Genomic DNA, 17155 nt, shown 5'->3' with positions numbered 1-17155 from the left:
TGAAAGTGCTTAAGGGCCGACCTTACAAACATCTCGGCTAACCTGTTTTCAGGCTTTGGTCAAGTGACATTCGCAGGATGAGGACGTGGGCAATTTAATGTCAATTTCAGTCGGCAGCAGGGGACGGTGCTGCAATTTTTTTTTTTATCCGCCTTCTTTGGTGGCTGACAAGAATATAAATTTTCTTGTTAATCCACATGTAGAATATTAATCCGAATATCATGTTCAGACTAGTGGGGGCACATAAAAAAATGGACTTTTACTTCCACTTCAATCATAATCCTGGTCCATCCAAACACACACACACACACACACACAAAAAGTGTGTCAGAGTTGCACCTTATTTTTTTGTACTGTATTTTACTGTCTTGCACACTTGCCAAAGATGCCAAACATTTCTGCTGCTTATGAATCCAGCATAGATATTTTTTTTTTTATTCCATCATTTCACTAAAATTAGTTAAAATATAGATGAATGCATTTTAAATTAGAACTACACATAAACCGAAATCTTTTACAAACCATTAAATATAAAATCCCTAATTAAAAATCATACACAATGGCACTTTGGTATTATTCATCACACAACTCATCATCTTACAAATACATAAATACAAAAATACAAGCGCAACAAAGCAGCAACGTTTCGTACTGTGTAGAAACATTTTGCTCGGCTAAAGGTAGTTTGTTTTCAGTGAATTAAGTCATGAGGTTTATTGTTTGCATTGAGTTGCCAAGTGCGAGTGCACACGAAAGACTTGAGTTGGCCAGGCAGGACATGCGTCACGTAGAAATACGCATCAGGAAAGAGTCGACGCTTGTTGTCAGAATTCCATTCTTCTCAAATTCGTCATCGGTCCGTGTATCTGGAAGAACAAAACATTTTTGCTTGGCGTTCTAAGATACTTTGGATTTACTGCCACTGAGCTGGAATTGAAACTGGTGTGGGGTTGCACCACTAGAGAGTCCCCAAAGAGTTTAGGTCCCCCCCACCCCTTTCGGTCAAGAACAATCTCAACCCAACGCCGCCATCTACAGATATCGGTTTGTCATTACAGATGGTAATGGTTCCGATTCCGTTTTTGTCTTGCTTTCAGTTGAGCTCAGTGGTAGTCAATCAATTTCTGTTTTGTTTTCTGATTTGTCGATCGTTGACCCCCAAAAAAGAAAAAGTCTATACATTGACATGATAGCTCACCAGTTACAAACACAGGAAAGCGGGATGCAATATTCTGGACCTGCAAGTGCACCAGACAAGCAAGATAGTCGGGATGATCCCTGGACTTGGTGTCACATTCGTGGTATGGCAAAACTGTGCAGAGTTCCGTCTCTTGGGACCAGCTTAAGAAATGCTTCTTCTCTTCTGCTTCTGTGCTGAACCTGGACGTGGGAGGAAGGTTCGAGCCTTCGAGTCAATGAGTCAAGTTTGTGCTCGGAACCTTGTCACGGACCCGCCCTACCTTGCGTTCTCCTTGAATCGCCGACTGTCTCTGTAGTGTAACAACCACTTCCACTTTCCCGTTTCGTTGAGCTCTTGCAGGACTTCCAAGAACCTTTTCACCTTGTCTTAACAGTCAGCAAAAAAGAAAAGGAAATCATAGGTGTGCATTTTGGCACGACGACAAAGTCAGGAAAATGTCAATTTGCAAAATCTACCCAGGCTGAGGGATTCCAGCGACGGCCTATCAAACATCACAAAGCCGCCGCTGAGAAAGAGTTCTTGATGGGTGAGATTGACAAGATCGTGCGGTTCGTCAATGCCGGCAAACAGCACGTCCGGCGACTTTTTCAGCTCCAGTAGATTTGGAACCTGAGATGGCGAGACCAAAGCCCAGACGTGGCAAAAGTAGTCAAGACTCGGCATTCAGTACCAGTACGTGCCGACACCGAAGAGGAAACTAGTAAAAATCACACGTTGACTGGTTACCTCAGAAAGGTGCGCGGAGATGTCCTCATTCCTGACGATGACGAGCAAAGGCGAACACTCTTCGCCGAGGAAGAACTGGCTGGGCTGTACCGCTGTGTGACCCGCTGCCTCTAAACATGCCTATGAAAAGTTGAAAAGAAAGTTCCGTCCATTTTTCCACTGTTCATTTTCAAATCGCTGGAAATGATTTGCATTTGCGTTACCTTTGTTTCCGCAAAGAAGGAATCTTCTGATGTTATTAATATGTAGAATCTGTATTTGGTTTTCCATGATTTCATCCTGGAATTTGGTCGATTCTCATCCGGCTTGCTTTTCAACGGCATGATAACAACTAAACGATCCGAAGGATCAACTTGTAGGCTTTGCGAGTTAGACGCCGTCTGGGTTGGCTTTGCATTCTTGTCCTGCGTGCCACTCGGGTTCGAGGGTTGTCCAAGCGCACGCGTCATGTTGGTTGTCGCGGTCTGACTACATTTCTCTGTTGGACTCGACTTTGTGTCTTTCACCTGTTGAGTACTCGGGTGAGAACCATCTAAAGAGAGATCATTTGGACGACGAGGAACCGATACTCCCTTCAGTTTATGATCCTCGGATCTGGGAGACGACCCGTCGTCGGCTGCCATCTCAGGCTTGAGCCCCGAGTCTCTGCATGGCTGATGGTTTTGATCAACGGCAGAAAGCGTCTCATCTCCAACAGTTTTGGGGTCTTGAGTATTTGCCGCCGCATTAGGCCGGCGAGCTTCACCAATTGTGAGCACTGAGACCCTGCATGCTGTGGACTGTCCTACAACATTTTGGGGACTCTCGGTTTCAGTCGGGTTTCGAACCGTACTTTCCGTTGGACTCTGGTGGCCTGCGGTGGGTGTAATGTTTTCTCCACAAATGCCCCTGGAGGGAATTCGAACCCCTGGCTCACCTTGTTCTTCCTCAGTTAATTCCACATTAGACTTAACAGTTTCACACGGGATGAAATGATTTTGTGGATGGTTTTGAGCTGCGGTAGAAGGATTTTCATGCACTTTGATGGACGCGGTCCCGTCGGTACCTCCGCCAATATCAGGCCGGTTGGTCTCACCAACCTTTAGCACCGATACTCTGCACATCGACATTTCTGAGTTCTTTTTTAGATTACTGGAACTTGTGCAGTTATGGACAATCTCTTCAATCTGACTGTGGGTGTCTGTGGGTTGAATACTTTTTGCAAAAAAACTCCTTATAGGACTTCTCAAACCGCTCTCTTGTCCCTCTTCAACTAATTTGAAATCAGATCCCAAATGTTTGACAGTTTCACGCTGAATGAAATGAGGTTGTTTGTGTACAGGAGTTACGACAGCCGCCTTCTCGTCTCTACCAGTATTTGATTTGTTTGGTCTTTGTGTCCCAAAACTGTACGTTTCTTGCAAATCAAATTTTGCCATCTTGCAGTTCAGCGGAGAGATATTTCCAGATGTTGAGTCGTTATCAGAACGAAATACTTTTGACACCGAGTCACCAGGGTGTCCCGACGTGGTGTGATCTGTCATCGTGTCATTCCGACGCCGTATTGCCGACTGCATTTCAACGTTGGCTGGGGTTATCTGATTGTCTAAAAATTCTTGATGACCGATTTCTGCATCTCCACAGTGGGGGACGCTCGATAACGGCGCATCGCTCAAAGCGCTACGATTTCCTGCAGTCGAAATGTGCACAACCTTCTCGTCAGATCCTTTTACAAGCCGATTGCTATTTCTATTACAAGAATCCTTTGTGAATTGAAGGTTGTCAATCTTGTCCGCTTCAGGTTGTTCCCTTGCCAAGACATTGAAGTTGCAAAATGTATTTGATTCTTTGTCCTCTATTTGAAGCACCGCGTCTTTGCAAAGCTTCTTTTTTCCGGTGACAGACGAGCCTCTTCCACGTTCCAGCAAGCTGATCAGCTCTGTAGCATTTGCGTTTTTAGAACTGGCTCTTAAATCTTTCTTGTCTATGTTGGATTTATGTGACACACGGTCCAAGCCAACAGTGTGGAGATTCTCCGTCTCAACGGAGACCATCGCCGTTTCTCCTTGCGCACGAGTTACATCCTCTTTTAGAGAGTTTGCAAGCGTGTGCGATGTGCGATGTGCTTTATTCAGAGTCTCTGTAGAGAGAATCGTCGTTTGGCAACTCTGAAAGAAGAAGAAGAAGAACAACAACAACAGCGTAAGACAATTGTTGAACTGAAACCGCAAAAAGTTTGTCTTTGATGTTAAAGTAACATCAGAACCAACCTGAAACGTTGGTTGCTCTTTTAGTCCTGTTTGTGAACTTGGTGAGTCGGACCCTTTTCTACTGTTGACTTGGGCATCTGAAAGGAGAACCTTTAACCTCTTACAGTTCCCAAGAGATAAGTCCAGAACATCAGATTCTCGATGCAAAGAGGAAGACCTGCTAAGGTCTGAAGTGTTTGAAACGGAAAGTTCCGAAGAATCTTCCACACCCGGCGGAAGAGCAAACGGATCCATCTTGAGCTCAGACTGAGCCTGGGTTGTAACGTCTGCTTTGGAAGAAGTACCCTCATCTGAATGCGGGTCTGGGCCCCAGTCAATAAACCGCGCCGTTGAGCGGCTATAGAAGAAGGCAATCCACATGTGGACAACGAGCTGCATGTCTTCACTGGTGTCTCCGATAGAGAAATCCCACGGGCTGTAGAAAGAGAAGAACGAGACACGTGCACCGAAATCAACCAGTTAAGACGACACTTCTCATTTGTCTCGGCTTTGTACGTACCCGTGCAAAGCCCGGAGGATGGTTCTGTCCTTCGGATCGCTTGAAATCCTGCTGTCTCGAGCAAAATCGTACTTTTCCTTCCATTGCCGTGTCACTTGGATCGAGCCATCTTTGCAAACAAAGTTGCGGTGGCGTTTAAACGCATTCATCCATTTCCTTGAGGGGTCCGAAGGCAGACAATTCTTGTTTTCATGCGAGTCTTCCGAATCATCCGAGGCCTGCGGTTTTTCAACACCGCACTTCGCATCTTGCCGATGAAGCAATCCAGTAGAACCGCTTAAGGGGGACACCTGGAAGGGCGTGCCCGGTAAACCAAAGGCCATCGAGGCAGACTGGGGTAACGCGTAAGAATGTTCTTTACACAACAAACGAACCAACTCAACGCCTTCCACGAGAGGGTTCGGTGAAGGTGCCGGTCTCGGCTCTCCTAGCAGAGTTTGACGAACCGACACATCACCGGCAACAGTGACATTTTCGGGCTGGTCGCTCGTCCTCAAACCTGACGGAGGCTGCCTCGCGACTGCTCGGTTTGATTGTGAGGGGACTTGCTCATTAGTGGCCCCCAGCGCCAAGTCGGCAAGTAAATTCAAACCATCCGTTGATGGGTTCGAGGTCGACGGTTTCTTCTGGGTAGAATAATCCCGAGCTCGGTCTTTGACGGGTTGACTGGCGCCAGATGGCCGTTCAAAGTGCATCCACCCTGTCAAGACAAATTGAAAGTGAAAATCACAATCAAAATACGCGGGTACCGCGATAAAAAAAACAATCATCTGACTTACATGTCTTTTTAAAGTGTTCCCGGGAGATGTCCAGATGCTTCCTGAGTGTTTTAATTCGATTCCATTTTGGGTAAATGGAGGGCGGCCTGCATAAGATTTCCGCTTTCTGGCCTTGTGTCTCCAACATGCGTTTCCTTATACGAGTGTCTTCGACTCGCTTTTGCTCGAACCTGTTGAGAATGTCTTCCGTGTTGACGGACGGCATCGTTGAGTGTTCCTGAAGGTCCACCGCGGTGTCATCCGCACTCGCGGCGGCGGCGCCGTCAACTCTGTTTTTCTTCAAACAAGGCTCCGTCTCAGCACTTCCATCTTGAGGATTTTCATTGAAATCAAGTTGATGTTTTGTCGTCGTCGTCGTCGTCCTTGGGAGGATGCAGGTCGCTTCATCCTCTCTGGGACCTCCGTGTTCATTCACACCCTCTGTTTGAACCGGATCTTCAGCATCCTCTGACGCTTGGACAGTGCTCTGCTCCGGACTTCCTGTCTGGGATTCGATTATGGTCTCAAAGGTTGGCCGTTCTGGAGCCGCGCTGGGCCGCTGCTCCGGTCCACACGCCTCAGGAGTTGCGAACTGTTCAACATCTGCCGGCTTAGACTTGCGTAGATGAGCGGTATATCGTGAGCCGTGAGGAACTAAGACTCTTCCACATTCGCTTATGACTGGCTTTAAGTTCCAACGCTGAAATTTGTCTCTCAGAGGAGCTTCACAGTCAATCACAATGGTGTTATGTACTGTGCGGTTTTCTGGATTGGTCTCCTTTGCTTTGACTGATTCAATTGTAATAGTTCGAACTTTACGCCCTTTCATGAGGCACCTTCTGAGCTTCTCCAAATCTATATTGGAGGCTGCTTTTTTTTGCTCAGCCCGACTGAGCCGATCTCCTTCTGAAGATTTTTGGAGTTTTTGTAACTTTGGACTCTCAAAAGACGCTTCATTTTTACTTTTGGAATGTTTCCGGAGTCGTTTTCTTTGTTTCTTTTTTGTGAGAGTCGCAACCTGTGGACAATCCGAAACCCTCTCGCGTTTGTCGGACAAAGTCTTCTCTGTGGGGACAGGACCGATTGGACTCTTCTCCGTTAGACTTTGCTCAGCGGTGAAGCTCACTATCAGCTCTGCCGGAACATCAGGAGTCTGGAGGCTTTTCACGTCTGGATCATCAGTTTTGTTCAGAACCTGCAAATCATTTGTTGCAGCTGTTGCTCCAGCTTTTGTCTCCAACTTTGCAGGACTGACTGCACTTTTCTCTGTCAGACTTTGCTCAGAGGCGTAGCTCACGACGAGTTCTGCTGGAAGGTCAGGAGTCTCTAGAGTTTCCACTCTGACAAAATCCTTTTTGTTCAGCACATGCAAATTCATTGGTGCAACTGTCGCTTCAGTTTTTGCTTGGTTCGTACTCGCCTCCAACTTTGCAGGTGTCTTTTCACCAATCGGCTGATCTTTTGATCCTGTTTGCGGTGGATCGGCTAGTACCACCTTAGAAGATGACAGCATGCCCTTGGTGTCATGGACAGCGGGTTCCATAGAAGAACTTGATGCCGATCCAGGATTTAGCAGCACCATATGAGCCTGCATGTCGTTTGCCACATTACACGGTCCTTTGTTCGGATCCACGTCTGTTTTCTTGACTTCGCTTTTTGCTAAACGTACAACCGGCAGAATTCGGAGAAATTCATATGAGATGAAGCCACAAGGTTTGGGCTCTGTGATAATACAAGAAAATGAAACTTGGTTCAACTTCCATGCGAGAGAGACGGATTCTTTTGTATCTGCATTTACGTACCCTTCATCGCCAACGCTCTGAAAAAGCAAAACCAAATGTTTAGATCTTCCTCGAATCAGACGGCAGTTTGTATGTTGTCATTGCAAGTCGGAGGTTCCATTGTACAGTACGTTATTCGTGTTAAATCACCTTCGTTTTTTAAAGGAAAAAGCCACGACAGCAAACGGGCAAGTGAGGCTGGGCGACGGTGCCGTTTCATGAATTCCATCATCAAGCAGCTCGTATATGTAACACTGCGGAAAGGAAGCACAAGCGATGGGATCCATTTGTACTGCGTGTTCATTGTGCCCATCTCGAAAGTGCCACCATTACTTGAGTCCTCTCGAACGCGACAGAGTAGCCGGTTTGGGTCGTCACAGAGGCCAAGTGCCGCGACACATGGCAGTCAAAGCCCACAGTGGGCGCACCGAGATCCTTGGTGTGGTTCTCAGAAACCCGTTTGACTCTGCCCTGCGAAATGGAGAGCGGCTTGCGCAATTCATTTGCATGTCAATTGACGTGTCATCTCCCAATTTCTCAGTACCGTCGTCAGCTTGATTATGGCGATGAATCCCGATTGTCCGTCCCGCCAGCGCTCTGGGCCCAAACAGTCGGAGAACATTGAGACGTAAACGCCTGAAAGACAACATGGAAATACATCAGCGGGCTTGTAAATGAGCATTTGCTAAACATCAGCTGCAAGTTTGCTTACAGTCGTGTCTATGTCTGATTGCGTTGTCCCTGTTAAATAAACTAATCAAGTGAAATGAAGATTTCATGTATTTTTTAATTTTGGAAAAGTAAATATTTACTGTAGAAATCTATAATTTACTTGTTTAAGTTGTGATTTTACTTTTGAAGACATACTGATAACTAAGGGTGTGAATTGCCAAGCAGCTTGCGATTCGATCTGTATCACAATTCATAGGTCACGATTCGATACCGATTAATCCCATTATGAATCTCGAAGTCAATTATTGCAATTTTTTTTTAAACTCAAATTTAGAAAATACTAGTAAGAAAATGTACCTTAAGTGTGAAGTAACCCAACGTGAAGCTGTTGACATGCGGTACAGAAAAGCATATGGCAAGCCAACACCCGTAAACCGGTTGAGTGACTTTCTTTCCTAATGCAACGCAATTGACTGACATTTGAGAAAGTTACTTTTTTGTAAGCCTGGTAAATATTCAAGAAATGTACGGCAATGTTGAGGTTTTTTTTTTTTTTTTTTTAATGCATTTCCTCGTAGGAACTTGTGCAATGTTTATAGTGGTAGTGAAACGTGACGCTTTTAGCCCGACAACTGATAGCACAACGCTGGACTTTGACTGCTTGAATTGTGATTTACGGTGAACCTCCGCTGTATTGTGCTTCATCATTCACACCCTGGCTATATTGATCCATTGATCCTCCGCTATTGGTAAATTTCAGTGCACAGGTTGACTTTTTGGGGGGATGTATGCATCCATTAAAACATAACACCCCCCCCACCACCACCACCACACAGTTCCCACCCCTGTAAACACTTGTTACACTTAATAAATGTAACTTTAAAAAAAAAATTTTTTTAATAAGTACGAGCTGCATTCAGAAATGAATCTGAGCAGAGCGCGCTCTGCTTACGACTTCACACGAGGATGACAAAATGTCTGCTTAATAACTACATTCCACTTTTTATCTTAAAATGGCTTACCTTAACCAGAATTCCACATTGCATTGTAGACAAAAAGCATAATCTTGGTGAATGAATTCACTTTGTAGATCCTTGTTGTGGAAACCGAAACCAAGTTGCCATGACTACCTTCTTCTTCTTTAAAAAAAACCCCAACAAAACAAAGACAAAGAAGAAGCAATTTCTACCAGAAGTACAAAAACGGTAGTCATGACAACTTGGGTTCAGTTTCCACAACAAGTATCTACAAAGCGCATTCACCCACCAGGATTGTACCTTTGGTTAGAACGCAATAGAAGGTAAACCATTTTAAGATATTAAAACAAAAAAACTTCAACTTCCATTATACTGTATGTTAGCAAGCGGACTTTCGTCTGGCAAAATGAGTTTGTTCATTATTTTGTTTTTTAATTAGAATGTTTCAATTCACTTTTGTTTTGTCACTTTTACAGTAAACGTCAACTTGAAGCAAGTGCACTTGGCCTCTCGTTTGAAGACTTGTGCAAGTTGTTACCACCTCTGCTCCCTGATCAGTTGCGCCAGAACTGGGATTTAAACCCGAGACCTCTCAAGTACGGTGCTGATGAGCTAATCACAAGTCCACCATGCTTGAAATGTGCCGTACTGTGTAAAACCAGTTTTTTGTTTTCTTTACCCTTCAAGGGGTCTCCCAAAGTGGAGCAGGAGCTCGCCCCGGTGAGTACTCCAGTTTGCCCAAGCGCATGGGCCTGTGAAAAAGACGAGACAAAAATAAAAAATAATATTAACATGAGCAAGGAAATTGATTGGACGGATATTTGTACCTTATTGATGTCATTAAAGAGCAAAAAGCCATAAGTTTCCTCCAGGTCATCTTCCGAATATCCTGCTTGTTTTCTCTTGGCTCGAAAGGCAGCGTACTTAAATTGGATACAAAGATGAATTTACTTTTTTAACCCGGGCGGGACATGGTGAAAACATCCCAGGACTTTAGTCACTCAAATGGCTTTCACCTTTTGCTGCAAGGCTGGATTTTTAAAGAAGGAAGCAGATTTGTATCTGAAAGACAGCTTGGACTCTTCGTACAAGTACGCACTTTGAAGCGGAGCCAAGATTTTCTGTTTAAAAGCCTCCGAATATTCCGTCACTGGTAGTAAAACACCTGAATGTGAAGGGGAAAGACAAGACAGCGTTTGGGAGGAAGAAGTGGCGAGCATGGCAAATTGCACAACAACTTATGTGGCGGTTTTGTCTCACTGTTCGAACGTTTATGGCAATTAATACCGGATAAAGTAATCAAGTAGCTTCTGTTTTAAGGGAAGGGGTACACCAATTTGATTCACGTTTATTTACAAAGGCGAAAGTGAAAGTTAAATGTACTCAACTCGAAGCGGAATCGGTTCCACTTTCCATTTCGGTACTTGTCAATTGTGACGTTGTCCTCGTGTCCTTGCTCGAAGACAAATATGTCTTGTTTGAAACATGACCCTCCCTAAAATAAGTCACAATAAATCTACTCCGGACCACACAAACATACTTTCGCTTCCTCCCCGCCTATGAGGGAGACGGAAAAAACACACCACATTTTTGGTCGACAGATTTCCTAACCAGGAAGTAAGGATCCGGCCACGTAGCACATAAAAAAAACTAACTCAACAGAAAAGACTTTGATTAATTCTACTTTTGCTCGTCAATCCGACGCGAGTGAAAACAAATTCTGTACCGACGGAAAGCACCGCGAGACCCCTGGCGAGACGAGACGAGGGCAAAGAAACGAAAGCAAACGGGTTGCCAGCAGCCGCATCCATTTTGAAACATGTCAAAGGAAAAGTCGAGCGTCGTGTGGCGTGAGTTGCTCAAAAACTCACCCGAGCGGTTCCACTCAACTTTGCAGCCGTTCATGCACACTTTCGACACTTCCCGTCCAAATGTCGCGCATTATACATCAGTATGTTCCTTTTTTTTTATATATATATATATATATATATATAACAGAATGTTTAATTCACGTACGTTACCATAAGTGTAAACTTTTTGTGTCTAACTTATGTTTTGAGCAAGGTGAGTGGAGCTGCATGACACATTAAACGACAGAAATAGATGAAAATCCGCCAAGCAGCTTTGTTAATGTTGCGCATTTCATTCACAAGGCAACTTTTGTGTGTCACATATATAATTAAACAGTAAAACATTTAAAAGCATTCACTGACAAATACGAGCCAGGTTTGGGATAAAAATATACACATACATGTTCAGTTAACTGATATTTTTATATTTATGGTCTAGCTGTGGTTTTATCGTGCATATTGCTTTTATTTCATTGTTCCTATTTATTCATTTCTTATAACTTTTCCCGTTAACTATTTACCGCGTCTTTTACAATTGAGGCTGACGGTGCACTTAACACAAAAATATTGTATATTATTATTATGCATTTACTATTGTGTTACTGCCGCGTTAGTCTAATTAGCAAGAAGACTCTGGTGCCGTATCTGTATTTGGCAAAAAAATTAATCCGACAATACTTGGACAAAATGACAAGAGATTAAAGGGGAAACTCGCAACATTTACAGAAATCTGATTAGAATGTCTCAAAAATAATGCTGGCAAAATTATTATTTTTCTTTTTCTTAAATAGACATAATGAAACAAACTGTCAAAATCTGACAAACACTGAGCAAAACGAATATTGGTCAACATAAGAAGGCAAGTTTCCCTTTCACTTGCCTACGATGCAGGTTGGCGTGAGTTCGCTTCCCCGCTTGGGAGACCATGTTTGTATGTGTGCGTGTTTGTGTGAGTGGGTGCAAAAAATAAAATAAAAAATATGCAGGTATGTCGTCATAATCAAAAGAATCCCGCCCCCACCTTCAAGTTTTTTCTCAACTTTATTTAAACAAGGATTTATATTTGCTGAACAATGGCGATAGAAATTCTCAACGGCCAAGCGGTTACAAAGGATATAAAAGCCACATAAAATAAATTATGATTAAATACAAAAGTAGATGCAATGTAAACTCAAAACAACATTTTCAACAGCTTTTTTTTTCGTATCATCCGAGGACACCCCGTACTCTCGTAGCCTAGTTTGACGTCACGTTGTATACGAGTCGACTACATTTCCCAGAGTCCTTTGCTTTGGCCCGCTCGCTCTTTTGGTTTGACTGACGCACTGTAATAGTTGACAGCAGCGCGCACACACAACACACGGCGTGTTTTGCAGCAACGTTGGCCGGCCACTCGACACCTTTTCGGGGTGGCGATGGTGTCCATCCTCCGCTGAATGTTTTTGCGGTGGATGGCCGAAGATGACGACATGGAGATAACGCGGAACAGACCGTCCTTGTACGGGGACATCGGTAAGGAGCTTAGCACTTTCTCTGCTCGCAAGTTGGAGCTTGTTCGTTTACCACCGCTTTGTGTACACTCAGGAAATGCACATTTCAAAAGGCAGTTTGCCATCCAATTGTGACGAACTAAGGTTGAATGAAGGTAACAAGTGGAATACAGTTCGTGTGTGAGGCTCATGTTTAAGCTCTTTAGCATTAAGGAGGCGCATGCTCAACTGTCTGTAGCTGATTTTGTTATTATTCGTGTTACAACGCTTAACATATCTTATATGTATGATCAATTAATGTTGCAGCATTATGGCTGGCTGCTGTGAACATGTGATAATATATTTGTCTGATGTCCATTCAATAAAATAAAACTGAAACTATAACTTGCTGTGAGTGCAGAGATACAATCTCCCGAATCTAGTATACGGTACATATTTCTTTATATATATATATATATATATATATATATATATATATAAACTTGATTATGAAAATAATATAACATGAGGATCAAACTGTAATTTGAGAATCATGTCGTAGAAGAAAAATCACAACGTCACTGAAATAACTATAAATTATGTTTTAAAATTCCTTTAAAAAGTCATACTTTTACACCAAAAATAAGTTTAATGAGTTAACTACATAGTTACTCTCGCAAACAAATGCAGTCTGACTGTCTAAAGTTACAAGTTAAAGTTCTTGTAAAAGTTTGTCTTGCAAAAGGTGTTTCTTATTGTTACTTAATCCATGCTACAGCCTACAACTACTATTTAAAAAAAACAAAACAAAAAACAGTCAAATGCATACTTCTCCGATCGCTGTAAATGTAAAAAAAGCAGGCTACCAGACTTGCATTGTACCAGCTGAGATGTGGTGGTGGTTCGCAGCTCACGGTCTGGGGTTCTGGACGGAGCGGTCGGCGGTGCACGAGGCGGCGGCGCAAGGTCGAGCGGCGCGGCTGCAGCAGCTGATCCGGGACGGGGCGGCCGTCAACGCCGTGGCCATCGACTCCATCACGCCTTTGCACGAGGCCTGCATCCAGGGACACGCGGGCTGTGTCGCGCTGCTGCTCGCCGCCGGGGCGCAGGTCCGAACGCTCAGCTGCAAATGTACACTTTAGCTCCGGCCGGTGACATCGTACGGAAAACAATAACCGTCTGCATGGGAAATCATGTAAAGGGAAAGGCAAGTCAAACATTTTCTTGACAATAGGACGCCCCATAGTCTTAGCACAGGATTTGGACCAATATTGCTTTTGTACATAATGAATAAAGCAGCAAAATCCACCTGTTTTTTCCATCTTAGAAGCGGCGGCCATTTTGCCACTTGCCGTCGACTGAAAATGACATCACAGCCAGTTGGTCAGGGCTGTTGGTCAGATAAACGTCACATGACCAAAGTCGGGGTTGGGAGGTTAAATGAGCTGTGGCCCGTGATTGGCCATTTACTGAGTCCGGCAACTGTTTTCAGTCAACGGCATGTGGCAAAATGGCCGCCACCTGAGTGAGATGGATAAAAACAGATACATTTTGCTGTTTAACTCACACTTCACCAATACTATATTTCACAGTATGCCATGTTTACACTAGTGGAGGCGCATACAGCATATTATTGTCAAAGAAGTTTGGATTGAAATTTTATACAGAATAATAGAGTTTAATGTGCATAGAACAGTGTGGAATAAATCTAAATGATGAAATGGATAAATGAACATTAAACATCAGTTATCTTTTTGAAGGCACGTCAGGTCACTATGACCATCGCAATACTGTTAGTGCCCTCTACTGGTAATAACCTTATACTGCAGCCAAGCTGTTAAATCTTGTACAGTATCTGAACGATCAGCCGTGAAAAAAAAAACTCGAGCACCTCTTCACCAACATCTCACCATATTTAATTATTTTTTTTCAGCTGATAAAATATGAAATTCCTTGAAATACAAACGGAGGGAAAAGTGTAACACAAGATGTCCGAGTTGTAAACAGAAGACTAAACTAATGAAAGCCAGTGACGCATTTTGAAAACAATCAAAACTAACAAACCTTCTGTCACAACCAAATTCAAACTAACTGAACGGTCGCGCTTTCTCCCCCAGGTGGACGCTCGCAACATCGACGGCAGCACGCCGCTGTGCGACGCCTGCGCGGCCGGCAGCCCGGAGTGCGTCAAGCTGCTGCTGGAGTACGGCGCCGCCGTCAATCCGCCGCTTTTCACCTTCTCGCCGCTCCACGAGGCCTGCCTGCGAGGTGAGACCCACCCGCCCGCCTGACAAGACCCCAAAATACAAAATGGCGACATTCGCAAGCAGCTGCTGTAGGCAGATGCTCACACGCCGACTAATTGATGTCAGGACGCCACAGCACCAGGCAGGCCCCGATTCTTAAAGGCACAGGAGCTAACTCATCAATTTGATGTCACTCACTAGGCCACGCCCCTTTTTAGAGGCACACATCCAACGCATCATGACTTGCTTTGATCCATTTTCAATGTTTTTTTCAAATGGACAGGCAATTTGGATTGCATGGAGCTGCTGATCCAGCACGGCGCCTCCATGGAGGCGCACAACTGGCACTACGGGACGCCGCTGCACGTAGCCTGCGCCAGCAAACACTACCACTGCGCTAAACTGCTCCTCAACGCCGGTCAGTCCACCAGGAAGAAGAAAAAATAAATTCATGCTCTGCTGGGCTTCCTGGACAAATTTAACAGTTGTCCAGTGAGCCGCCGCTTGCTTGATTTATTACTATTTTTTTTTAATGTGTGTTGAAAAACTAAATTTGGAGAATTTGCGAGTGAGCGTGAAAACAAAAATGCAGCAATTTAGGCACAGTAACCCAGTATTTTTTCAGTTTTTTTATTTTTTAAATATGATTTTGTTTAATTTTTGTATTTTTTTTTTTAAAGTTATTTTGGTCAGATTAATATTTATTTTCAGTTTTTCTTTTAAAAATGTTTTAAGTTTTGTAATTTCTTAGTTTTTGTGTACTTTTTGCTCATTTTTGGTAGGCTGATTCCCCCCCCCCTCAATTTTTGTTAACCGTGTCAGTTTTTTAGTTAGTTTTGTTAGATGCAAAATTTAATGATCAGCCTTTATTTATTTTGTTGTCATGTTTATGTCCATTTTTGGTCATATTTTTGTCCAAGATTTGTCAGGGAATTTTGTCATGTATGCTTTTTGTTTGTTCTTTTTGATAGATTTTTGGGAGGCACATTTATGTATTTTTTTTTTGTCAATTTGCTTTTTGTTCTTTTGTTTTAGACTAGGCCAGTTACAAATTTTTGTTTGTTTTTTGTAGGTTTGTTGGGGTCTGATATTTTTTTCGCTCAATTGGAGTCAAATTAGTCAGTTTATTTGTAAGTTTTTGTCCGATTTTTCTCTTTTTTTGGGGGCCTAATTTTGGTTCCAAGTTTGTGATATTTTTTTGTCAAATATTTTGGTCCTGCATTTGATAGTTGTTAGTTGTCAGAGCGCGGCTGACGTTTCTTTGCTGTCCGTGGTGTGAAGGTGCGAACGTAAACGCGGCCAAGCTACACGAGACGGCGCTTCACCACGCCGCCAAGACGCGCCACGTGGACCTGATTGAGCTCCTGGTGGAGTTTGGCGCTGACCTGCACGCCCGAGACAACGCCGACAAGAAGGCCATCCATTACGCGCCGCTCGGATCGCCGGCGCATCTATGCTTCCGCTTCTACGAGGGTACGTACGAACTTCCGTAAGCATTTCGTTTTCGTAATCAAGGCTAATTGCGAATGCTAACAATTAGCATTCCCACTGTTGGAGCGATTAGTGTGTAGCTGTTGCGTTTTTGTCCCGCAGACACGCCGCTGAGCCTCCAGCAGATGGCACGGGTGGCCCTGAGGAGGATCCTGGGTGCGAAGGCGCTGCACGTTTTCTCCCGGCTGGATTTGCCCAAGCGCATGGTGGCGTTTCTGTCGTACGCGCCGCCTCCCGTCTTCGACATCTGACGAGCGTTTTTGGTGGCTCGTGTCTGATAAATTAACGCAAGCCTTTACATGATCAGCAGTGACATATTCATTTCTTTTTCATCAAGTCTGAGATGTCTCAAACTCACCCACCACACAAACAAACACTTTAGACAATGGATGAAAATATGCTGTCTGCAGTAACACGATCACGGGACTAATGTTCCAAGTGAAATCTGCGATATAGAAATACTCCCAAGAAGACTTGCATTTTTTTTGAAAGGTCTTTAAACACACAAAATATCCTGCCTGATCCTGCTGTGTTTACAGTCAATAAATCATTATTTTTCCAAAGTAACAAACTAAACATTTCACAATATTACATCAAAAAGCTTGCCTAAAAGTGTACATTATAAAATGAACCTACTGCCCTTGCTTTCTGTTGGCGTAAAAACCAGGATGACATTGGATTTTTGCTTCTTTACCAAGAACTAGGCTGAGTTTGAAATGCTTCCCGTTTTCACGCTTTCAAATGTATAGTGTCAAACAATAGAGTGCCGCCATCTAGGGGCCGACATTGGAATTACACCCAAATTAAAATAAGGCAGATGGGGAAAAAAATCTGAAACATAGCGGAACTAGCAATGGTGGGGCATTTAACTGTATATTGCTGTAATAATGTACATTTGTAAATAACACAAAATGTTCTACCTCTATGTGATGAGTTTATAAATAAAGCTATTGCTACCTGATCGTTTTGGAGATCGTTCCTTCTGTTTGGGTTAAACTACAAAAATGGAACCAAGATCAACAGAACGCCATCTCGAAATTGTGTTCAATTGCTAATTAAGTACTGTTAAAAAAGAAAGAAAACAAAAGTAATTAACCTGTTAACACTCAGCTGAGTGTCTTGTGGCGGAGAGATGCACTCATGATGTCATCTCATGACGCAGTCTCCCCTTGAAATTTGCTAAATATTCAGCTATGTTCAATAAATGTAAAAAAAATAAATGTATATATATATTGC

At 43.5% G+C, this 17155-nt stretch overlaps 2 protein-coding genes across 5 annotated transcripts; one reads left to right on the top strand and one right to left on the bottom strand.

Annotated features, from left to right (window-relative positions):
• Positions 1-333: 333 nt before the first annotated feature.
• On the bottom strand, positions 334-11726 carry tasor2 (transcription activation suppressor family member 2). 4 transcript variants are annotated; one of them, XM_077567587.1, is made up of 17 exons: positions 11594-11726; positions 9880-10028; positions 9691-9786; positions 9543-9615; positions 7759-7850; positions 7548-7685; positions 7365-7468; positions 7236-7252; positions 5455-7155; positions 4676-5375; positions 4177-4591; positions 2131-4074; positions 1928-2047; positions 1657-1810; positions 1461-1566; positions 1199-1380; positions 334-866 (listed from the first exon to the last, which is right to left on the bottom strand). In XM_077567587.1, the coding sequence occupies exons 1-17, from the start codon at positions 11709-11711 to the stop codon at positions 784-786; spliced, it is 6192 nt and encodes a 2063-aa protein (XP_077423713.1). In that variant the 5' UTR covers positions 11712-11726; the 3' UTR covers positions 334-783. The 4 variants fall into 4 exon arrangements, with proteins under 4 accessions (XP_077423713.1, XP_077423714.1, XP_077423715.1 ...); XM_077567588.1 differs by lacking the exon at positions 11594-11726 and adding an exon at positions 10590-10781; XM_077567589.1 differs by lacking the exon at positions 11594-11726 and adding an exon at positions 10252-10393.
• LOC144053289 (ankyrin repeat and SOCS box protein 13-like) lies at positions 10725-16880 on the top strand. The gene is made up of 6 exons (XM_077567591.1): positions 10725-12225; positions 13092-13291; positions 14300-14450; positions 14712-14846; positions 15710-15901; positions 16022-16880. Exons 1-6 carry the CDS (start codon positions 12150-12152, stop codon positions 16168-16170), a joined length of 903 nt encoding a protein of 300 aa, XP_077423717.1. The 5' UTR covers positions 10725-12149; the 3' UTR covers positions 16171-16880.
• The last annotated feature ends 275 nt before the right edge of the window (positions 16881-17155 follow it).

This window comes from Vanacampus margaritifer, chromosome 6 (assembly GCF_051991255.1).
Source record: "Vanacampus margaritifer isolate UIUO_Vmar chromosome 6, RoL_Vmar_1.0, whole genome shotgun sequence".
NCBI lineage: Eukaryota > Metazoa > Chordata > Actinopteri > Syngnathiformes > Syngnathidae > Vanacampus > Vanacampus margaritifer.
This window is presented reverse-complemented; position numbering and strand designations above follow the sequence as displayed.